At 45.9% G+C, this 25,318-nt stretch overlaps 1 protein-coding gene across 2 annotated transcripts in view; it reads left to right on the top strand.

Annotated features, from left to right (window-relative positions):
- colgalt2b (collagen beta(1-O)galactosyltransferase 2b) overlaps window positions 1–25,318 on the top strand; it is a 55,190-nt gene that overhangs the window by 18,130 nt on the left and 11,742 nt on the right. Inside the window, exons 2-8 of one of the 2 annotated variants that reach the window (XM_035780644.2) lie at window positions 9,155–9,265; window positions 9,437–9,554; window positions 9,760–9,894; window positions 10,092–10,296; window positions 11,642–11,761; window positions 15,952–15,975; window positions 16,060–16,133. In XM_035780644.2, the coding sequence (XP_035636537.1) occupies window positions 9,155–9,265; window positions 9,437–9,554; window positions 9,760–9,894; window positions 10,092–10,296; window positions 11,642–11,761; window positions 15,952–15,975; window positions 16,060–16,133 (787 nt within the window). The remainder of the gene's footprint in view (window positions 1–9,154; window positions 9,266–9,436; window positions 9,555–9,759; window positions 9,895–10,091; window positions 10,297–11,641; window positions 11,762–15,951; window positions 15,976–16,059; window positions 16,134–25,318) is intronic. The other variant, XM_052457342.1, reaches the window with a different exon arrangement.

Raw genomic sequence — 25,318 nt, 5'->3', positions numbered from 1 at the left:
CCTCACTGATGATGGTATAGCCAGTCCAAGTGGGACCCATAGATAAAGGAGAGAGGGATGGAGAGAGAGAAAGAGAGGGGAAGGATGTGTAGGTGAAACCTAGGAGCATGTGTTGTCCAGATGCATACCATAAAGAAAGAAAGCAGAGATGCAGTGCTCCAGGCCTGAAGATAATGAGCTGGAGAGTTACTGGAAACTTCCAAGAGGGCAGCGTGAATGAATAAAGTGAGAGATGAGTGAAAAGAAGGAGGGGGGACCAGTGTTCAGTCCAAACCCTCAAAGCCTGAATTGTTAACACTTTACACTCATATGGGTTGAAAATGGCAGATTTGGGCACTGAGAAGCTGTACAGTAAAATGCTATAAATGGCTCTGCGCTTCACAGCTCTGTATGGGTTTTGACTGACGGACGTTTTGAACTTGAACACTCCATGCGACAAGAAGTTAATTGGGCAACTTTTGCAAATGTTTTGTTGTCTGAGTGAGAAAAATGCTCTAAGTTAAGAGGACTACACATTTCCATATCATACAACTCATGTCATATACAGTGTCAATGTTTATGATCAATATGTGTGATGACATGGCGTCATACCCTGGGTTGTTCTGAATGAGAGAATGAATGACAGAATGAGTCTATGTTTATCTATTGTGAAGAACATTTTCCGTGGAACACGCACCTGAATGATCTCGTGACTCCACTCCATGCGCACCAAAATGACCATCTGCTTCTTTGAATTGCCCTGTGAAAGCCTAAAACTGTAAGATCGTATTTAAAACGTAACTGGTCATGTCGGCAATATAACAAGCTTTGAAATTATGCCCACCTGACCCAGACTGAGATTTAAAATGGCCGGTTTTGGATTGCATAAACAACAACCATAATTGTGTGATGGCGGGGATGGGGTTGTGTTCAACACAACTACAAGTGTTCTTGCTCTAGTTCCTCAAAGTCACAGCTAGGAGAGCTCATAAAAGCACCTTATAGTTGAAGACTCTTCTTTGAGTCATAAAAGTGCAGTGAAATGACGTAGGAACTGTGCACACTATGGAGAGGTTTGTGACCACTTGGAGACACCCGTTAGATCTCTCACTCAAACCCTTGTCATTTTTCCCCCCTTACTTTTCACCTACCTCACATTTTCCAGGAATATTCGTATCGTGTTACTGAATGTATCCAGAGTATTTTCAGATTTCGTTATCAACAAATACGGTGAAAAGTACAGTAAATGTAAAATGCACATATAAATCAACAGTGTAATGTTTGTATTCAGTCTTGTGTCAGGTGAACTCTCCTCAACTTTGGTCTAATAATTTTCCTATAATCTCCAAACTGTTCTCTTGTCATTTCTACCATGCTTCTGCATATGCTTTTCATATTTCTTCTGTCAGAAACATGTATATTTAGCCGTATCCATATACAGTAGGCCAATTGCCACTAGCGTAATGGGTTAAACACAGTACACACACATTCACAGGAGCGCTAAGACACGGGCACTATGTGCACTTATGAATACACTTTAAGATATACACAGTATCCCACAAGCACATTCATTTTTTCCTTTCACACATCATTGCTATTGACTTCCAGGCTTGGCTGCAGTGCATGTGAGTGTGGTTAGGGGGATGTGGGGATGAAGAACAGTCAGAAACCTTCAACTGCTACATGGTTGAATAGGCTCCTCCTAGAATTGTGTTAACATTTTAGTGGGGAATGTGGAAACCAAACCTTAGTGTGGTCATCTGTTTGTTTGTGTTTTGTTTTAATAAGCGTGGTGAGGAATTTACTAAATAGGTTTACTTTTTCCTAAGGTATGAGATACAATCCTTCTGACATATTTGTCAGTGTGACCTCACAGACTCTTATAAGGAAGGGAACAACGTAATGAAATTCAAACACATGCTCCAGAATGCTCACTCGCAAAACACACACACACACCTGCACATACACGCATCCTCATATACAGAACATATCGAAGCTCCTCTGTTTTGGACTTTTTCACAAATCCACGCCTATTCAAATCCCAGGGCAGCAATTTTGTGGTTGAAAAAACATGTGCACATGCACATCCGCTCATTACCTCCAAGTCAGGTGTTTTTACCTTAACCTCTCTGGTACAAGTGGGACGCTAGTGTCCCACCTCGACAACAGCCAGTGAAATTGCAGGGCACCAAATTCAAAACAACAGAAATCACATAATTAAAATTCCTCAAACATACAAGTATTTTACACCATTTTAAAGATACACTTCTTGTAAATCCAACCACAGTGTCCGATTTCAAATAGGCTTTACGGCGAAAGCACACCAAATGATTATGTTAGGTCAGCAACTAGTCACAGAAAACCATACAGCCATTTCCCAGCCAAGAAGAGGGCTCACAAAGTCAGAAATAGTGATTAAATTAATCACATCAGATCTTCATCAGATGGCACTCACAGGACTTCATGTTACACAATAAATGCGTGTTTTGTTCGATGAAGTTAATCTTTATGTCCAAAAACCTCATTTGAAATTGATGTGTTGTGTTCAGAAATGCATTGTCTCAAACAAACATCCAGTGAAAGTGCAGAGAGCCACATCAAATTACAGAAATACTCATTATAAACATTGATAAATGATACAAGTAATAAACATATGAATATAGATATACTTCTCCTTAGTGCAACCGCTGTGTCAGATTTCAAAAAGGCGTTACAGCGAAAGCACACTTTGCGATTATGTTAGGTCAGCTCCGAGCCACAGAAACCCATACAGCCATTTTCCAACCAAGGAGGGTGTCACAAAACTCAGAAATAGCATTAAAATGAATCACTTACCTTTGCTGATCTTCATCTGGTGGCACTCCCAGGTCTCCATGTTAGACAACAAATGTTTATTTTGTTCGATAAAGTTCATCTTTATGTCCAAATACCTCCGTTTTGTTGGTGCGTTTTGTTCAGAAATCCAAAGGCACAATGCGCGCTCTCAAAACCAAGACGAAAAGTCAAAAAAGTACAATAAAAGAGAGTAGAAACATGTCAAACCATGTTTAAAATCAATCCTTAGGTTGTTTTTGTCATAAATCATATTTCAACCGGACAAAAGCTTCGTCAATGGAAAAGGTAAACAAGAAATGCGCACTCCCGATCACGTGCTTGGTTCATGGATGGAAATTTCCACTGTCCTCTCATTGAAAGCGCTGTATCTATATTTTTCAGAGTAAAAGCCTGAAACAATGCCTAAAGACTGGTCACATTTTGAGGAAGCCATAGAGATCATGAACTGGGTCCTAAGTCTTTGTATGGTGGATAGGCTATCAATGGACAAACAGCCTTTCAAAATAATAGTACTTCCTGGTTGGATTTTCCTCGGGTTTTCGCCTGCCGTATCAGTTCTGTTATACTCACAGACATTATTTGAACAGTTTTTGAAACTTTCAAGTGTTTTCCTATCCAAATCTACTAATTATATGCATATCCTAGCTTATGGACCTGAGGAGCAGGCAGTTTAATTTGGGCACGCTTTTCATCCAAAATTCCGAATGCTGCCCCTACCCTAATGAAGTTCTTAACAGCTTACGCCCACATACCCATTCATGTGCAAACACACACACTCGCTAATTTCTTTAGACCTCTCTTCCCATGTTTCTGCAACACACACACACACACAACCACACGTAAACCACTGCTGACATTACCATAAAGCATGTACAGTGCATTCTGAAAGTATTCAGACCCATTGACTTTTGACACTTTGTTACGTTACATCCTTATTCTAAAATGTATTTAAATCATGTTTTTTCCCTCATCAATCTACATACCCCATAATGACAAAGCAAAAACACACACACTCCTGTCTCAGAGCTCTACGGACAATTCCTTCAACCTCATGGCTTGGTTTTTGCTCTGACATGCACTGTCAACTGTGGGACCTTATATAGACAGGTGTGTACCTTTCAAAATCATGTCCAATCTTTTGAATTTATCACAGGTGTACTCCAATCAAGTTGTAGAAACATCTCAAGGATGATCAATGGAAACAAGATGCACCTGAGCTCAATTTTGAGTTTCAGAGCAAAGGGTCTGAATGCCTTCAGAAAGTATTCAAGCACCTTGACTTTTTCCACATTTTGTTGTGTTGTACAGCCTGGATTCATTTTTCCCAGGCCTTCACACAATAATGTCAAAGTGGAATTATTATTTTTATTACATTTTTACAAATTAATAAAAATGAAAAGCTGAAATGTCTTGAGTCAATAAGTATTCAACCCCTTTGTTATGGCAAGCCTAAATAAGTACAGGAGTAGAAATGTGCTTAACAAGTCACATAATAAGTTGCATGTACTCACTCTGTGTGCAATAATAGTGTTTAACATGATTTTTGAATGACTACCTCATCTCTGTACCCCACACATACAATTATCTGTAAGGTCCTTCAGTTGAGCAGTGAATTTCAAACACAGATTCAACCACACAGACCAGGGAGGCTTCGCAAAGAAGGGCACCTATTGGTAGATCAGTAAAAATAAAAAAGCAAACATTGAATATCCCTTTGAGCATGATGAAGATATTTTGTATTACACTTTGGATGGTATATCAATACACCCAGTCACTACAAAGATACAGGTGTCCTTCCTAACTCAGTTGCCGGAGAGGAAGGAAAACGCTCAGGGATTTCAACATGAGGCCAATTGTAACGCTCTGGGCGTAGTGGGTGCGAAGTCAGGCGCAGGAAGCAGGGGAGTACAGGGTAGTGCTTTTAATTGCACACAAGGCGAATATAAGCCTCCCCACGAAACACAGGGTGCACAACAAAACAAATGCCCCAAACACGGGGACTCAAACAGTCTGGAGAAAAGCCCAAGAACGACAAACACGTCAGCCTCAAATGTGCACAGTAGCAACACAAAACAATCCCTCACAAAGAGCAGGCGAGCCTACTGGCTAACATAGCCCGACTAATCAGCCTACACACAAAACAATCCCTCACAAAGAGCAGGCGAGCCTACTGGCTAACATAGCCCGACTAATCAGCCTACACACAAAACAATCCCTCACAAAGAGCAGGCGAGCCTACTGGCTAACATAGCCTGACTAATCAGCCTACACACAAAACAATCCCTCACAAAGAGCAGGCGAGCCTACTGGCTAACATAGCCCGACTAATCAGCCTACACACAAAACAATCCCTCACAAAGAGCAGGCGAGCCTACTGGCTAACATAGCCCGACTAATCAGCCTACACACAAAACAATCCTCACAAAGAGCAGGCGAGCCTACTGGCTAACATAGCCCGACTAATCAGCCTACACACAAAACAATCCCTCACAAAGAGCAGGCGAGCCTACTGGCTAACATAGCCCGACTAATCAGCCTACACACAAAACAATCCCTCAAAGAGCAGGCGAGCCTACTGGCTAACATAGCCCGACTAATCAACCTACACACAAAACAATCCCTCACAAAGAGCAGGCGAGCCTACTGGCTAACATAGCCCGACTAATCAGCCTACACACAAAACAATCCCTCACAAAGAGCAGGCGAGCCTACTGGCTAACATAGCCCGACTAATCAGCCTACACACAAAACAATCCCTCACAAAGAGCAGGCGAGCCTACTGGCTAACATAGCCTGACTAATCAGCCTACACACAAAACAATCCCTCACAAAGAGCAGGCGAGCCTACTGGCTAACATAGCCCGACTAATCAGCCTACACACAAAACAATCCCTCACAAAGAGCAGGCGAGCCTACTGGCTAACATAGCCCGACTAATCAGCCTACACACAAAACAATCCCTCACAAAGAGCAGGCGAGCCTACTGGCTAACATAGCCCGACTAATCAGCCTACACACAAAACAATCCCTCACAAAGAGCAGGCGAGCCTACTGGCTAACATAGCCCGACTAATCAGCCTACACACAAAACAATCCCTCACAAAGAGCAGGCGAGCCTACTGGCTAACATAGCCCGACTAATCAGCCTACACACAAAACAATCCCTCACAAAGAGCAGGCGAGCCTACTGGCTAACATAGCCCGACTAATCAGCCTACACACAAAACAATCCCTCACAAAGAGCAGGCGAGCCTACTGGCTAACATAGCCCGACTAATCAGCCTACACACAAAACAATCCCTCACAAAGAGCAGGCGAGCCTACTGGCTAACATAGCCCGACTAATCAGCCTACACACAAAACAATCCCTCACAAAGAGCAGGCGAGCCTACTGGCTAACATAGCCCGACTAATCAGCCTACACACAAAACAATCCCTCACAAAGAGCAGGCGAGCCTACTGGCTAACATAGCCCGACTAATCAGCCTACACACAAAACAATCCCTCACAAAGAGCAGGCGAGCCTACTGGCTAACATAGCCCGACTAATCAGCCTACACACAAAACAATCCCTCACAAAGAGCAGGCGAGCCTACTGGCTAACATAGCCCGACTAATCAGCCTACACACAAAACAATCCCTCACAAAGAGCAGGCGAGCCTACTGGCTAACATAGCCTGACTAATCAGCCTACACACAAAACAATCCCTCACAAAGAGCAGGCGAGCCTACTGGCTAACATAGCCCGACTAATCAGCCTACACACAAAACAATCCCTCACAAAGAGCAGGCGAGCCTACTGGCTAACATAGCCTGACTAATCAGCCTACACACAAAACAATCCCTCACAAAGAGCAGGCGAGCCTACTGGCTAACATAGCCTGACTAATCAGCCTACACACAAAACAATCCCTCACAAAGAGCAGGCGAGCCTACTGGCTAACATAGCCCGACTAATCAGCCTACACACAAAACAATCCCTCACAAAGAGCAGGCGAGCCTACTGGCTAACATAGCCTGACTAATCAGCCTACACACAAAACAATCCCTCACAAAGAGCAGGCGAGCCTACTGGCTAACATAGCCCGACTAATCAGCCTACACACAAAACAATCCCTCACAAAGAGCAGGCGAGCCTACTGGCTAACATAGCCTGACTAATCAGCCTACACACAAAACAATCCCTCACAAAGAGCAGGCGGGCCTACTGGCTAACATAGCCTGACTAATCAGCCTACACACAAAACAATCCCTCACAAAGAGCAGGCGAGCCTACTGGCTAACATAGCCCGACTAATCAGCCTACACACAAAACAATCCCTCACAAAGAGCAGGCGGGCCTACTGGCTAACATAGCCCGACTAATCAGCCTACACACAAAACAGGTGAAACCAATAAACAGAAAGAGGAAAAGGGATCAGTGGCAGCTAGTAGGCCGGTGACGACGACCGCCGAGCGCCACCCGAACAGGAAGGGGAGCCACCTTCGGTAGGAGTCGTGACACCAATGGAGACATTAAAACAGTTACAGAGTTTAATGGCTGTGATTGGAGAAAAATGAGGATGGATCAACAACATGTAGTTACTCCACAATACTAACAATACTAACCTAATAGACAGAGTGAAAAGAAGGAAGCCTGTGACAATCCAGGTGTGCAATGCTCTCAGAGACTTACCCAGAAAGACTCACAGCAATAATCACTGCCAAAGGAGATTCTAACATGTATTGAGTACTTATCTAATCAAGATATAGTAGTGTTTTATTTGTAATAATTTTTGTACAAATATTTACATTTTTCTAGCGATTTGAATCCCACTTTGTAACAATGTGGAAATGAATACTTTCTGAAGGCACTGTATACCTCCTTACACAGGCTCAAACATGAACGAACACACACACTGGGACACACATTGTGAAAGGGCTGTTATTAACCCCATGATTGCCCCTGTGGTCCTTCAGGCCTACGTTCTCTCTCCAGTTGGACTGGCGCTGTCTGTCTGGAAATCTGTTAGTGTCTAGCTGTTAATATGAAGTCACAACAAATCTCTCTGCTGAGAGATCTCTCTCTCTCTCTCTCTCTCTCTCTCTCTCTCTCTCTCTCTCTCTCTCTCTCTCTCTCTCTCTCTCTCTCTCTCTCTCTCTCTCTCTCTCTCTCTCTCTCTGGAGCTGTGTGTGTCACAGATGTCAATATTGTTATCTCTGAACTGGGTGTGTATAATGAATTCTGTCTACAGTGTTATCTCACGGTGGACAGTGTTAGCAGCGGTTTTGTAAAATGTGTGTTTATACACTGCTATCTCTGGTCTGTCTGCACTCCAACATAGTAGGCAATGAGTTTGTCTGGAGAGGTTATGGTCGGGAATATTACAGCAAGCAGTGGAAAACTCCAGTGTGTGTGTGTGAGTGTGTGTGCCAGCAGTGGCACTGCGACCTCTACAGATACAGTGGCCCCGCTCTCTCTCTCTATTGACCTTTCCTCCATTAAGCACATACTGTATTAGGTGCAGAGAGAGAGGGAAGCAGGTTAGATTTACTTGATTATGTTGAAGTTGTACTATAGATATCCTCTCAAGGTCATAGGCTATTACTGTGAGGCCACAACTGTGTAGAAGTGATAGTGTGATAGCATGGGTGAGAAAGACAGGGTGAATGTGTGACTGGATGAGTCTATGACAGAGTTGGGGTAGGTGTGTGTAAGGACAGGCAAACGGTGTGCAGACAGTGGCAGCAGTGTCAGTAAGGAGGGTTGAGGTGTTCCAGCTGCAGTACTGTACTGTACACTCTGGCCTGTTTGTTTGTTGCTCTTTTTACTCTCTGTGGTTTGTACTTACAGCCTTTCCACCTTATAGCTTTCCAAACTGTCTGCCAGACCTGATTTACACAGGACACTGTGTGTGTGTGTGTGCGTGTGTTCTGATCCTACACACAGTGTATCAGCTATGTTGCTGTATCATGTCGACACATTACCTTGATGTGTTATGTTGACACTCTCATCGTGTTTTTTTTAATACTGCAGTGGGCTAAATCAGGGTCAAAGTGTTTCTTGGTGGTCTTAAATAAATCTACTTTCAAACAAACGTATATGCCTCATGGTTATGAGCTTAAAAAAAGAAGACACCTGTATCATGTCAGATATAGAGTTGAAATGTATTAAATTTTGAGTTTGCATCACAATATTACACTTTATATTACACAAGCCTGAAATATAACAAAACTGTTTGACATAGAAACACCACATTTTCTGCAGTCTTTTTAAATAATGAAAAATATTAGGGCTACAGTGAGTTGGTACTGCATTACGTTGTGTTAATATAGTGTCCCATAATATGTTGTGTGTCAGGGCAGCGACAGACCACAGTGTGGACAACAGCACAGCCATGCTGAGGGAGTGGCTGAAGCAGGCTCAGGACCAGTACCACTATGTGGAGTGGAGACCTATGGAGGAGCCCAAGTAAGTCTACGTTACCCCCTCCCAGCCAACCTCCCCTCAAACTCAGGGCATCTCACCACTCCATCTAGTCTGGTTCACATTCTTACATTTTACACATCTTTGAAGTTCACTGCTCATCAGTGCATGGTGAATATGAGACACTGAAAGTAAAGCTCTTTGTCATGTCCTCAGGTCCTATACTGATGAGTGGGGGCCCAAGCACTGGCCTCCGTCCCGCTTCAACCATGTGATGAAACTGAGGCAGGCTGCTCTTAAGGCAGCACGGGAACGCTGGGCAGATTACATACTGGTGAGACTGAGTTTATAACATACCTATGAGATTACATGTGTTACATTTCAGTGTAACATTAGTTATCTGCATTATTGTATGTGAATGATGATACCTGCTTTCTGTCTCTGGTTTCATGAGACTGTATACCTGCAATACTAGATGTTTGTTAGATTACATTCTGTGTGTTTATGCGGTATCCTGCTCTGTCTCTCTCCGTATCTAGTTTGCAGACGGTGATAACCTGCTGACCAACCCAAAGATTCTCAACCTGCTCATGGCTGAGAACCTGACTCTGGTAGCTCCCATGCTAGAGTCACGCTCTCTCTACTCTAACTTCTGGTGTGGCATCACCCCACAGGTAAACAGCCTAATAGAGACCACATCATTACTCTCCTCGTCACCTCTTCACCGTGGCAATTAAAGTCATTCCAATTACCTACCATTTGGGACCTCATAGCACTCGGTACCCCTTAGCCCTTCACATTTTAAATTCTCTCTCTGTCTCCTTCTATCTTCATCTTTCTCCCTCTCCATTTCTCTCCATCTCTCCCCCAGGGTTACTACAAACGTACCCCTGACTACCAGCCAATCAGGGAGTGGAAGCGTCTGGGTTGCTTCGCTGTACCCATGGTGCACTCTACCTTCCTGCTGGACCTGAGGCGTGGCGCCAGCAGGGAGCTGGCCTTCTACCCCCCTCACCCTGACTACAGCTGGGCCTTCGATGACATCATGGTGTTCTCCTTCTCTGCCCGGCAGGCAGGTCAGAGTTCAACACACACCCCCAATCCCAATCGCCCCCCATCCCTTCAACCCCGCCACGTGTGGTCACCATGAGCCTGTCCAGAAACAAAATCCTCGTCCATGTTATTGGATGTTGTAAAACACAGCCCTCACACTATAGCTACCCCTCCCACGTACCAGATGTGTAAGCTTACAGTCATATAGCCTGGTTCAGAAACAACCGCTAGTACTATGTCTTGTGCTAAAGGTATGTTTTACAAAATAACCGATCAGGTGTTTAAATGAGGGAAACAAGGCAGGCTGGGTAATTGATGTTGACCAGATGTGTGACTTAATTACTTGACTGAATGTGTGTAATTATGCAATAATTTCGCTACACCCGCAAACACGTGTATGTGACCAATAACATTTGATTTGATTTAATTGTTGTGGCTAATGATCGGTAGAGTACCAGCAGAACTATTACACACATAACAGGAATGCACAAACACGTGCTAAAAACACAGTAATGTCACACACTTACTCACATCTCACTGTCTCTCTCTCTCTCTCTCTCATGTACACGCACATAACTCTCACACACATTGACACACACGGTCATGTTCTTTAAGTGTTTCTTCCATTGGTTAGGGCATTAAACAATTCAATACAACCATTGACGTGCTCTAAGCATAGATAATAACCGAGACAATACTAACTGAATCCATCTGAAATGCTACAGGAATATGATGATGACCAGTGACCACAGAATGATACTGATCATGAGTGATTGAACCTGTCAGTATCATCGAGTTCTTAGTTACCTTTCAGAAGAGGCCCTAATACCCACAAATGGTACATGTTATTGAATGAATATGTAGACATGGTATGTATAGACATGGTATGTATGTACACTAAAGTGCCTAAGTTACTTATACACAAAACCATAGGTGTCCAATAGGCCTGCGGAAGCCAAAGTAAACCCAATTGAACTCGCCAAAACCATACAACTACTCCTGTCTACACAAAAACAAATACCATCCTTCAAAACATTACAACAGAGAGCGTGATTCGGCCACAGAGGATCACCAGCCTCTCTCAAAAAATTGCTCCGGATTGCTTGAAATCACAAGGCCAAGACATTGTTATATATATTCCGTCAGTTGTATATCCTTGTGCTTACTGTATCTTCCTTTAAATACTGTGATTATATGAGACATTGTGTATGCTTAGCTGTGCGAGTCTGTAGGCTGTCTACCAGCATGTACTTCGCTGATACAATCATGGTAGTGTTTGTGTATAGCAGTGTTTGTTTCCAGATGTCCAGCTGTATGTGTGTATCAGTGTGTTGTTGATGAACTCTGTGTGATTATGTTTCTTTCCAGATGTGCAGATGTACGTGTGTAACAGAGAGCACTATGGCTTCCTACCGGTTCCTCTGAAGGCCTCGCAGAATGTTGACGACGAGAAGGAGAGCTTCACACACACCATCGCTGAGGCCATGAGTAAGCAAACACACCTATGACAAACACACACATACCTCTCTAAATAACACAGTCCCCTACAGATGGTCCACTAACACTGACCCAAGCCTTAACCCTGAACTTAACCCTAACCCTTAAGCAAAAACCTATCCTTAACCCTGATGCTTATCACCGGAATAGCAGTTAATAGTTTAAGCATCTATAGCCCATCACTACTTCTTTCTGTCTCAGGCCTGCTGCAGTGCTTTACTAACTCCAAAGATTATCTATTATATTGACAAGATGACTCAAGTCAAGTGACTACTCTAACAATGGAAATACATGTCCTAAAAGATGGCGGGAAGAGGCAAGACCATTCAAGTCTATTAGAGAGCAGATACACTTGTAAACAGCCACAACTCCAATATGAAGTTGTTTTTTCAAGTTGACAAAATGCCACTTGCGTCCATTTATATCAGTGCATTCGTTATAACGACACAGGGCGAGACCCAGATACAGACACAGGAGGCAGATTGTTTGATTCTCTGATATTTATTGAGCAAGAAGGGGCAGGCAAGAGGCAGGTCAAGGACAGACAAGAGTTCATAACCAGGTCAGAGTGCAAACGGTAAAGGGTGGCAGGCAGGCTTGAGGTTAGAGGCAGGCAGAATGGTCAGGCAGGCGAGCTCAGTGTCAGGGCAGGCAAGAGGTCAAAACCGGGAGGACTAGAAAAAACAGACTAGGAAAAACAGGTACTCGGAAAACACGCTGGTTGACTTGACAAGGCAAGACGAACTGGCAACAGACAAATAGAGAACACAGGTATAAAATACACTGAGGGTAATAGGGAAGATGGTGACACATGGAGGGGGTTGGAGACAATCACAAGGACAGGTGAACCCGATCAGGGTGTGACAGTACCCTCCCCCCTCCAGAGGCACCACCACATCTGGTTGACCAGGGTGACCATAGCGGGAATCAGCACCCTCTCCTCCAGGCCATTGCCCTCCTAGTCAACCAGGTACTGGAAACCCCTGCCCCGTGGTCGAACACTCAGGTGGCTTCTCACCGTGTACGCCAGATGGCCATCGATGACACGGGGAGGGGGGGTGGGCATGGAAACAGAAGATAAAGGGCTGTGAGACAAGGGCTTAATCCTGAACATATGAAAAGTAGGGTGTATATGGAGGATACAGGGTAACAGAAAACAAACAGCAGTGGGACTAAGGACTCTAAAGATGGGGAAGGGACCAATGAAACGGGGGGGACAGTTTGTGGGACTCCACCCAGAGGGGCAAGTCCCATGTTGATAGCCATACCCTCTGCCCAAGACGATAACGGGGAGCCGGAGTCCAGCAGCTGTCCGCTTGTCGACAATACCTGGAGTTGGTCTTGAGAAGAGCGGCCCAAGCTCTTTTCCAGCGGACAAACACCTGGGTATGTTGACTTCCTGTTCTTGCTCCAGGAAGAGCAGGGACTGATTCCCCTTTCGAGTGCTCCATGGAGTAAGTCCGATGGCCGAGCAGGGAAGAGTGTTCCCGGCATACTCCACCTAGACCAGTTGTTGGCTCCAGGTAGTGGGGTTGGTTGAGACGAGGCACCGTAGTGTCGTTTCCAGGTCATGATTCGCTCGCTCCGATTGGCCATTGGACTGGGGATGAAATCTGGAGGACAGGCTGGCCGACAATCCAATAAGGGTCCAGAACCGGGAAGAGAACTGAAGACCCCGGTTGGAGACCATGTTCACTGGGAGTCCATAGATCCGGAAGATGTGCTGCACCATGAGGTGATGGTAGTTTGGGGAGAGGTGTTAGGATAATGGTGTTGCCATCAGACCGGAGGAAGCCCACTGACAAAATCCAGAGAAAAATGGAACGAGGGGCAATAAGCAACGGGCAGTGGTTGAAGGAGGCCCAGCGGAGCTTTCTGCGGAGTCTTATTCTGGGCACATACCGTGCATGCAGTGACGAAACCATAGTGGGCCACTAGAAGCGTTGCCAGAGGAAGGCCAGGGTTTGACAGGAGCCAGGAGGACAGGTAAGCCTGGAGGAATGAGCCCATTCCAGGACCTGGTACCTTGCGGACCAGGGTCTCAATACCCCCAGACAACTGAAGCCGCAAGGCATGAGGTAGGGAGGATGGTCTCAGAGTCAGAGGGTGTGGCAGCAGAACTGTACAGGCGAGAGAGAGCATCTGGCTTCACATTCTTAGACCATTGGCGGTAGGAGATGGTGAAGTTGAACCTGGTGAATAACAGAGCCCAACAGGCCTGCCTAGAGTTAAGGCGTTTGTCTGTGCGGAGATATTCCAAATTCTTATGGTCGGTCCAAACCAAAATGGTTTGTGCCTCCACTCCTCCAGCTCCTTGACCGCCAGAAGTTTGTGGTTACCTACATTGTAGTTTCTCTCAGCGGAGTTGAGACGATGGGACAGGAAAGCACAGGTATGGAGCTTTTGGTCCAGGGAAGATTGCTGGGACAGGATGGCCCCCACTCCAACATCAGAAGCATCGACCTCAACCACAAACTGACGGGATAGGTCCGGATGGATGGGGGATGGGGCAGTAGTGAACCAATGCTTAAGATCCACAAAAGCCCTGTCAACCGCTGGGGACCATGTGAACGGTACCTTGGGAGAAATGAGTGTAGAGAGGGGAGTCGCCAGTGTGCCGTAGAGCCGGATGAAGCGGCGGTAGAAATGAGCAAACCCCAGGAAACGTTGCAGTTGCACTCTGGACGTGGGTTGGGGCCAATACACCACCACTCTCACTTTTTCAGGATCCATCTGGACATTTCCTTCAGCGATGACGTATCCCAGAAAAAAGATAGTAGAGCGGTGGAACTCACACTTCTCAGCCTTCACAAACAACTGGTTCTTCAGGAGGCGCTGAAGGACTTGTCAGACGTGTTCTTGGGCAGACCGGGAGAAAACAAGGATGTCAACGAGGTAGACAAACACAAAATGATTCAGCATGGCATGTCATGGATCACATTGTTGACCAGGGCCTGGAAAACAGTGAGCCCAAACGGCATGACCAGATACTCATAGTGTCCACTGGCCGTGTTGAAAGGCATCTTCAACTCGTCCCCCTCACGTATCCGGACGAGATGGTTGATATTCCAAAGGTCCAACTTGGAAAGATGGTATCCCCCTGGAGAGGTTCGAAAGCAGAGGAGAGGAGTGGCAGGGTTTAACGATTCTTAATCGTGATGTCATTGAGGCCCCGGTAGTTGATGCATGGACGTAGGGTCTTGTCCTTTTTCACAAAGAAAAATCCTGCGCAGGTGATGCAGAAGGACGAATGCTCCCAGCAGCCAGAGAGTCCTCAATGTACTCCTCCATGGCCTTGGTCTCGGGGCCGGATAGGGAATATAGCCGAACTCGAGGCGGTGTGGTGTCCGGGAGGAGGTCAATGGCACAATCATAGGGACGATGTGAAGAGGTAGCACGAGCCTTGTTGAATACCTCCAGGAGATCATGGTACTCTGTGGGAACAGCAGAGAAATCTGAGGCTTTACTTAAACACCGAGGAGGATGTCTCGGGGGTGGCTGCGCCGCTTTAAGGCAGTGGGAGTGACAGAACGGACTCCAACACAGGATTGAACCCATGGTTCAGTCAATAACGGGATTGTGCTTTTGGAGCCAAGAAAATCCCAACACAACAGGGACGTGAGGGGATTCAATGAGGAGAAGCTCCTCATGTTTTTTAATGGTGGCTCCCTGCAGGGAGACTGGGTCTGCTGGGTCAGTCATGGCCAGTTCGTACTATAACAATGCAATGCGAGACCCAGATGCAGACACAGGAGGGAGGCAGGTGGCAGGTGGTTCGAGTCTCTGATATTTATTGAGCAACAAGGGGCAGGTCGAGCACATGCAAGAGGTCATAACCAGGTCAGAGTCCAGAAGGTACAGGGTGGCAGGCAGGCTTGTGGTCAGGGGCAGGCAGAATGGTCAGGCAGGCGGGCTCAGTGTCAGGACAGGCAAGAGGTCAAAACCGGGTGGACTAGGAAAAACAGGAACTCGGAAAACACGCTGGTAAGCTTGACAAGACGAACTGGCAACAGACAAACAGAACATTCATAACCTAACCATCACGAAACATCTATTCAATCAAATAAGCCAAAAGTAGGATATTAGCAATTGCATTTTTTGTTGACCAAATTTGTCACTAAACCCTCTCGCTTCGCCTCTTCCTCTCTGCTAACTCTAGTTTTCTTTCTTCCCTCCCTCAGCATTTCTCTCTGCTCATGAGAATGGTAAATAAACCAGTTTGACCCTAGAGGACATACTCTATCTGATCCCACTCTGCCGTATTAACTCTAACTCCTCTGTTTCTACAGTTGATCACAACATAGCACCCTCAGAGTACCTGTACAATCCAGAGATGCCGCAGGACAAGATGGGCTTTGATGAGGTACAGTAAGACACTGGCCCTGACTGTTTAGATCAGGGGTGAGCAATATACAGACCCGGCCCGCGAGACCATTCAATCTGGCCCGGGGGAGGTTTAAAACCTGTTTGGGATAGGGGGCAGCATTGGGAAGTTTGGATGAAAAGCTTGCCCAGAGTAAACTGCCTGTTACTCAGACCCAGAAGTTAAGATCAAATCAAATCAAATTTATTTATATAGCCCTTCGTACATCAGCTGATATCTCAAAGTGCTGTACAGAAACCCAGCCTAAAACCCCAAACAGCAAACAATGCAGGTGTAAAAGCACGGTGGCTAGGAAAAACTCCCTAGAAAGGCCAAAACCTAGGAAGAAACCTAGAGAGGAACCGGGCTATGTGGGGTGGCCAGTCCTCTTCTGGCTGTGCCGGGTAGAGATTATAACAGAACATGACCAAGATGTTCAAATGTTCATAAATGACCAGCATGGTCGAATAATAATAAGGCAGAACAGTTGAAACTGGAGCAGCAGCACAGTCAGGTGGACTGGGGACAGCAAGGAGCCTTCATGTCAGGTAGTCCTGGGGCACGGTCCTAGGGCTCAGGTCAGTTGAAACTGGAGCAGGAGCATGGCCAGGTGGACTGGGGACAGCAAGGAGTCCTCATGTCAGGTAGTCCTGGGACATGGTCCTAGGGCTCAGGTCCTCCGAGAGAAGAAAGAAAGAGAAAGGAGAGAATTAGAGAACGCACACTTAGATTCACACAGGACACCGAATAGGACAGGAGAAGTACTCCAGATATAACAAACTGACCCTAGCCCCCCGACACATAAACTACTGCAGCATAAATACTGGAGGCTGAGACAGGAGGGGTCAGGAGACACTGTGGCCCCATCCGAGGACACCCCGGACAGGGCCAAACAGGAAGGATATAACCCCACCCACTTTGCCAAAGCACATCCCCCACACCACTAGAGGGATATCTTCAACCACCAACTTACCATCCTGAGACAAGGCCGAGTATAGCCCACAAAGATCTCCGCCACGGTACAACCCAGGGGGGCAGCAGACAGGCCGACCACAACAGTGAATCAACCCACCCAGGTGACGCACCCCCCAGGGACGGCACGAGAGAGCCCCAGCAAGCCAGTGACTCAGCCCCGTAACAGGGTTAGAGGCAGAGAATCCCAGTGGAAAGAGGGGAACCGGCCAGGCAGAGACAGCAAGGGCGGTTCGTTGCTCCAGAGCCTTTCCGTTCACCTTCCCACTCCTGGGCCAGACTACACTCAATCATATGACCCACTGAAGAGATGAGTCTTCAGTAAAGACTTAAAGGTTGAGACCGAGTTTGCGTCTCTGACATGGGTAGGCAGACCGTTCCATAAAAATGGAGCTCTATAGGAGAAAGCCCTGCCTCCAGCTGTTTGCTTAGAAATTCTAGGGACAATTAGGAGGCCTGCGTCTTGTGACCGTAGCGTACGTGTAGGTATGTACGGCAGGACCAAATCAGAGAGGTAGGTAGGAGCAAGCCCATGTAATGCTTTGTAGGTTAGCAGTAAAACCTTGAAATCAGCCCTTGCTTTGACAGGAAGCCAGTGTAGAGGCTAGCACTGGAGTAATGTGATCAAATTTTTTGGTTCTAGTCAGGATTCTAGCAGCCGTATTTAGCACTAACTGAAGTTTATTTAGTGCTTTATCCGGGTAGCCGGAAAATAGAGCATTGCAGTAGTCTAACCTAGAAGTGACAAAAGCATGGATTAATTTTTCTGCATCATTTTTGGACAGAAAGTTTCTGATTTTTGCAATGTTACGTAGATGGAAAAAGCTGTCCTCGAAATGGTCTTGATATGTTCTTCAAAGAGATCAGGGTCCAGAGTAACGCCGAGGTCCTTCACAGTTTTATTTGAGACGACTGTACAACCATTAAGATTAATTGTCAGATTCAACAGAAGATCTCTTTGTTTCTTGGGACCTAGAACAAGCATCTCTGTTTTGTCCGAGTTTAATAGTAGAAAGTTTGCAGCCATCCACTTCCTTATGTCTGAAACACATGCTTCTAGCGAGGGCAATTTTGGGAGAAATCTTCACCATGTTTCATTGAAATGTACAGCTGTGTGTCATCCGCATAGCAGTGAAAGTTTACATTATGTTTTGAATAACATCCCCAAGAGGTAAAATATATAGTGAAAACAATAGTGGTCCTAAAACAGAACCTTGAGGAACACCGAAATGTACAGTTGATTTGTCAGAGGACAAACCATTCACAGAGACAAACTGATATCTTTCCGACAGATAAGATCTAAACCAGGCCAGAACTTGTCCGTGTAGACCAATTTGGGTTTCCAATCTCTCCAAAGAATGTGGTGATCGATGGTATCAAAAGCAGCACTAAGGTCTAGGAGCACGAGGACAGATGCAGAGCCTCGGTCGATGCCATTAAAATGTCATTTACCACCTTCACAAGTGCCGTCTCAGTGCTATGATGGGGTCTAAAACCAGACTGAAGCATTTCGTATACATTGTTTGTCTTCAGGAAGGCAGTGAGTTGCTGCGCAACAGCCTTCTCTAAAATCTTTGAGAGGAATGGAAGATTCGATATAGGCCGATAGTTTTTATATTTTCTGGGTCAAGGTTTGGCTTTTTCAAGAGGGCTTTATTACTGCCACTTTTAGTGAGTTTGGTACACATCCAGTGGATAGAGAGCCGTTTATTATGTTCAACATAGGAGGGCCAAGCACAGGAAGCAGCTCTTTCAGTAGTTTAGTTGGAATAGGGTCCAGTATACAGCTTGAAGGTTTAGAGGCCATGATTATTTTCATCATTGTGTCAAGAGATATAGTACTAAAACACTTGAGCGTCTCTCTTGATCCTAGGTCCTGGCAGAGTTGTGCAGACTCAGGACAACTGAGGTTTGGAGGAATACGCAGGTTTAAAGAGGAGTCCGTAATTTGCTTTCTAATAATCATAATCTTTTCCTCAAAGAAGTTCATGAATTTATCACTGCTAAAGTGAAAGTCATCCTCTCTTGGGAATGCTGCTTTTTAGTTAGCTTTGCCACAGTATCAAAAAGGAATTTCGGATTGTTCTTATTTTCCTCAATTAAGTTAGAAAAATAGGACGATCGAGCAGCAGTAAGGGCTCTTCGGTACTGCACGGTACCGTCCTTCCAAGCTAGTCGGAAGACTTCCAGTTTGGTGTGGCGCCATTTCCGTTCCAATTTTCTGGAAGCTTGCTTCAGAGCTCGGGTATTTTCTGTGTACCAGGGAGCTAGTTTCTTATGAGACATTTTTTTAGTTTTTAGGGGTGCAACTGCATCTAGGGTATTGCGCAAGGTTAAATTGAGATCCTCAGTTAGGTGGTTAACGGATTTTTGTCCTCTGGCGTCCTTGGGTAGGCAGAGGGAGTCTGGAAGGGCATCAAGGAATCTTTGTGTTGTCTGTGAATTTATAGCACGACTTTTGATGTTCCTTGGTTGGGGTCTGAGCAGATTATTTGTTGCAATTGCAAACGTAATAAAATGGTGGTCCGATAGTCCAGGATTATGAGGAAAAACATTAAGATCCACAACATTTATTCCATGGGACAAAACTAGGTCCAGCGTATGACTGTGACAGTGAGTGGGTCCAGAGACATGTTGGACAAAACCCACTGAGTCGATGATGGCTCCGAAAGCCTTTGGTAGTGGGTCTGTGGACTTTTCCATGTGAATATTAAAGTCTCCAAAAATGTGAAAATGATCTGCCATGACTACAAGGTCCGATAGGAATTCTGGGAACCCTGTGAGGAACGCTGAATATGGCCCAGGAGGCATGTAAACAGTAGCTATAAAAAGTGATTGAGTCCGCTGCATAGATTTCAAGACGAGAAGCTCAAAAGACAAAAACGTAGTTTTTTTGTTGGTAAATTGACATTTGCTATCATAAATGTTAGCAACACCTCCGCCTTTGCGGGATGCACGGGGGATATGGTCACTAGTGTAACCAGGAGGTGAGGCCTCATTTAACACAGTAAATTCATCAGGCTTAAGCCATGTTTCAGTCAGGCCAATCACATCAAGATTATGATCAGTGATTAGTTCATTGACCATAACTGCCTTGAAAGTGAGGGATCTAACATTAAGTAGCCCTATTTTGAGATGTGAGGTATCATGATCTCTTTCAGTAATGACAGGAATGGAGGTGGTCTTTATCCTAGTGAGATTGCTAAGGCGAACACCGCCATGTTTAGTTTTGCCCAACCTAGGTCGAGGCACAGACACGGTCTCAATGGTGATAGCTGAGCTGACTACACTGACTATGCTAGTGGCAGACTCCACTATGCTGGCAGGCTGGCTAATAGCCTGCTGCCTGGCCTGCACCCTATTTCATTGTGGAGCTAGAGGAGTTAGAGCCCTGTCTATGTTGGCAGATAAGATGAGAGCACCCCTCCAGCTAGGATGGAGTCCGTCACTCCTCAGCAGGTCAGGCTTGGTCCTGTTTGTGGGTGAGTCCCAGAAAGAGGGCCAATTATCTACAAATTCTATCTTTTGGGAGGGGCAGAAAACAGTTTTCAACCAGCGATTGAGTTGTGAGACTCTGCTGTAGAGCTCATCACTCCCCCTAACTGGGAGGGGGCCAGAGACAATTACTCGATGCCGACACATCTTTCTAGCTGATATGCACGCAGAAGCTATGTTGCGCTTGGTGATCTCTGACTGTTTCATCCTAACATCGTTGGTGCCGACGTGGATAACAATATCTCTATACTCTCTACACTCGCCAGTTTTAGCTTTAGCCAGCACCATCTTCAGATTAGCCTTAACGTCGGTAGCCCTGCCCCGGGTAAACAGTGTATGATCGCTGGATGATTCGCTTTAAGTCTAATACTGCGGGTAATGGAGTCGCCAATGACTAGAGTTTTCAATTTGTCAGAGCTAATGGTGGGAAGCTTCGGCGTCTCAGACCCCGTAACGGGAGGAGTAGAGACCAGAGAAGACTCGGCCTCTGACACCGACCCGCTGCTTAATGGGGAAAACCGGTTGAAAGTTTCTGTCTGCTGAATGAGCGACACCGGTTGAGCTTTCCTACAGCATTTCCTTCCAGAAACCGTGAGAAAGTTGTCCGGCTGCGGGGACTGTGCCAGGGGATTTATACTACTATCTGCACTTACTGGTGGCACAGACGCTGTTTCATCCTTTCCTACACTGAAATTACCCTTGCCTAACGATTGCGTCTGAAGCTGGGCTTGCAGTACAGCTATCCTCGCCGTAAGGCGAGCACAGCGGCTGCAATTAGAAGGCATCATGTTAATGTTACTACTTAGCTTCGGCTGTTGGAGGTCCTGACGAATCGTGTCCAGATAAAGCGTCCGGAGTGAAAAAGTTGAGGAAAAATAAATATATGAACGGTAATTAAAAAGTGAAACCCGTAAAGTTGTCAGGTAGCAAAATAGGTTGGCAACAAAACGCACAGCAATTCGAAAACAAGCTGTGACCGGAAATGACGTCAATGATGTGCATGTAATTAGTATATTTGGATAGAAAACACTCTAAAATTCCCAAAACTGTTAAAATAAGGTCTATGAGTATAACAGAACTCATATGGCAGGTGAAAACCTGAGAAAAATCAAACCAGGAATTGAGGTTTGTAGTTTTCAGGTGAATGCCTATCCAGTGTCTGTGGGGTCAGATTGCACTTCCTAAGACTTCCAGTAGATGTCAACAGTCTTTAGAAGTTGTTTCAGGCTTCTATTGTGAAAGGGGAGAGAATAAGAGCACTCAGAGTAAGTGGCTTAGCTGAAAGCCATGAGTTGTTTATCGCGTGTGGCTGTGAGCGCGTCGTTGGTTATCTTTCTTTTCTATTGTCAACGCTGTTGTCCGGTTGAAATAATATTGAATATTTATGATTAAAAGATCATAAGGATTGATTATAGACATCATTTGACATGTTTCTACAAACTTTAATGGAACTTTTTTGACTTTTCGTATGGAAGTTGTGCCCGCGCTAAACGTGAGAACAAAAATTAGGTTTTTGGACATAAAGATGAACTTTATCGAACAAAACAAACATTTATTGTGTATCATGGAGTCCTGGGAGTGCCTCCAGATGAAGATCAAAGGTAAGTGATTCATTTTAACGTTATTTCTGACTTTTGTGTGCTTTCGCCGTAAAGCCTTTTTGAAATCTGACACAGCGGCTGGATTAACAAGAAGTTTATCTTTAATGTATAACACTTGTATCTTTCATCAATGTTTGAGTATTTCTGTAATTTAATTTGGCTCTCTGCAATTTTACCAGATGTTTGTTTGAGACAATGCATTACTGAACATAAAGCGTCAATTTAAACTGAGGTTTTTGGACATAAAGATTAACTTTATCGAACAAAACAAACATTTATTGCGTAACATGGAGTCCTGGGAGTGCCACCAGATGAAGATCATCAAAGGTTAGTGATTCATTTTAACTCAATTTCTGACTTTTATGATACTGGAAAATGTCTGTATGGTTTTTTGTGGCAAGGCACTGTCCTAACATAATTGCATGGTGTGCTTTCACCGTAAAGCCTTTTTGAAATCTGACACAGTGGCTGGATTTTACAAGTTTAGCTTTAAAATGGTGTATAATACTTGTATGTTTGAGGAATTTTAATTATGAGATTTCTGTTGTTTGAATTGGCGCCCTGCAATTTCACTGGCTGTAGGCCAGGTGTTCCGCTAGCGGAACTCCCTTCCCAGAAAGGTTAAGTATATATAGACACACATTTGTGGGGGAATTATTATTTGGGGTTAAAAAAACTTCTTGAAAGGCCGGCTGATAACCCAGGATACACTGGAAGGGAGTCAGCCGGTGGAGGAGTCGGGCCCACTCCCTCAGCCAGGAGGGAGTGGAATAAACTGGCATGATTTAGAAAATCTATCCACAACCACCAGAATGGTGGTGAAACCATCAGAGGGAAGGTCGGTAACAAAATCAATGGACAGATGAGACTAGGGAAGGAGTTCCCCTGCTGGAGCGTGCCGGGGACTTCGTTTGGGCACACACAGAACATTAGTTGACGTAACAAACAACATCCTGCGCCATGGTTGGCCACCAATACATCTCAGAGAGAGATTGAATAGTAAGGGTGACCCCAGGATGTCCAGCAACAACAGCTGTATGTGCCCAGGTCAACAGCCGCTCCCTTATCCCCTGTGGGAATGTAGATGTGCCCAGGTCAACAGCCGCTCCCTTATCCCCTGTGGGAATGTAGATGTGCCCAGGTCAACAGCCGCTCCCTTATCCCCTGTGGGAATGTAGATGTGCCCAGGTCAACAGCCTCTCCCTTATCCCCTGTGGGAATGTAGATGTGCCCAGGTCAACAGCCTCTCCCTTATCCCCTGTGGGAATGTAGATGTGCCCAGGTCAACAGCCTCTCCCTTATCCCCTGTGGGAATGTAGATGTGCCCAGGTCAACAGCCTCTCCCTTATCCCCTGTGGGAATGTAGATGTGCCCAGGTCAACAGCCGCTCCCTTATCCCCTGTGGGAATGTAGATGTGCCCAGGTCAACAGGCGCTCCCTTATCCCCTGTGGGAATATAGATATGTCCAGGTCAACAGCCTCTCCCTTATTCCCTGTGGGAATGTAGATATGTCCAGGTCAACAGCCTCTCCCTTATCCCCTGTGGTGATTGTAGATGTGCCCAGGTCAACAGGCGCTCCCTTATCCCCTGTGAGAATGTAGATATGTCCAGGTCAACAGCCTCTCCCTTATCCCCTGTGGGAATGTAGATGTGCCCAGGTCAACAGCCTCTCCCTTATCCCCTGTGGGAATGTAGATGTGCCCAGGTCAACAGGCGCTCCCTTATCCCCTGTGGGAATGTAGATATGTCCAGGTCAACAGCCGCTCCCTTATCCCCTGTGGAAATGTAGATATGTCCAGGTCAACAGCCACTCCCTTATCCCCTGTGGGAATGTAGATATGCCCAGGTCAACAGCCGCTCCCTTATCCCCTGTGGGAATGTAGATGTGCCCAGGTCAACAGCCACTCCCTTATCCCCTGTGGGAATGTAGATATGCCCAGGTCAACAGCCTCTCCCTTATCCCCTGTGGGAATGTAGATGTGCCCAGGTCAACAGCCACTCCCTTATCCCCTGTGGGAATGTAGATATGCCCAGGTCAACAGCCGCTCCCTTATCCCCTGTGGGAATGTAGATGTGTCCAGGTCAACAGCCGCTCCCTTATCCCCTGTGGGAATGTAGATATGTCCAGGTCAACAGCCTCTCCCTTATCCTCTGTGGGAATGTAGATGTGTCCAGGTCAACAGCCGCTCCCTTATCCCCTGTGGAAATGTAGATATGTCCAGGTCAACAGCCTCTCCCTTATCCCCTGTGGGAATGTAGATGTGCCCAGGTCAACAGCCTCTCCCTTATCCCCTGTGGGAATGTAGATATGTCCAGGTCAACAGCCTCTCCCTTATCCCCTGTGGGAATGTAGATGTGCCCAGGTCAACAGCCTCTCCCTTATCCCCTGTGGAAATGTAGATGTGCCCAGGTCAACAGCCTCTCCCTTATCCCCTGTGAGAATGTAGATGTGCCCAGGTCAACAGCCTCTCCCTTATCCCCTGTGGGAATGTAGATATGTCCAGGTCAACAGCCTCTCCCTTATTCCCTGTGGGAATGTAGATATGTCCAGGTCAACAGCCTCTCCCTTATCCCCTGTGGTGATTGTAGATGTACCCAGGTCAACAGGCGCTCCCTTATCCCCTGTGAGAATGTAGATATGTCCAGGTCAACAGCCTCTCCCTTATCCCCTGTGGGAATGTAGATGTGCCCAGGTCAACAGCCTCTCCCTTATCCCCTGTGGGAATGTAGATGTGCCCAGGTCAACAGGCGCTCCCTTATCCCCTGTGGGAATGTAGATATGTCCAGGTCAACAGCCGCTCCCTTATCCCCTGTGGAAATGTAGATATGTCCAGGTCAACAGCCACTCCCTTATCCCCTGTGGGAATGTAGATATGCCCAGGTCAACAGCCGCTCCCTTATCCCCTGTGGGAATGTAGATGTGCCCAGGTCAACAGGCGCTCCCTTATCCCCTGTGGGAATGTAGATATGTCCAGGTCAACAGCCGCTCCCTTATCCCCTGTGGAAATGTAGATATGTCCAGGTCAAGAGGCGCTCCCTTATCCCCTGTGAGAATGTAGATATGTCCAGGTCAACAGCCTCTCCCTTATCCCCTGTGGGAATGTAGATGTGCCCAG

This window comes from Oncorhynchus keta, chromosome 1 (genome assembly GCF_023373465.1).
Source record: "Oncorhynchus keta strain PuntledgeMale-10-30-2019 chromosome 1, Oket_V2, whole genome shotgun sequence".
Lineage (NCBI taxonomy): Eukaryota > Metazoa > Chordata > Actinopteri > Salmoniformes > Salmonidae > Oncorhynchus > Oncorhynchus keta.
This window is presented reverse-complemented; position numbering and strand designations above follow the sequence as displayed.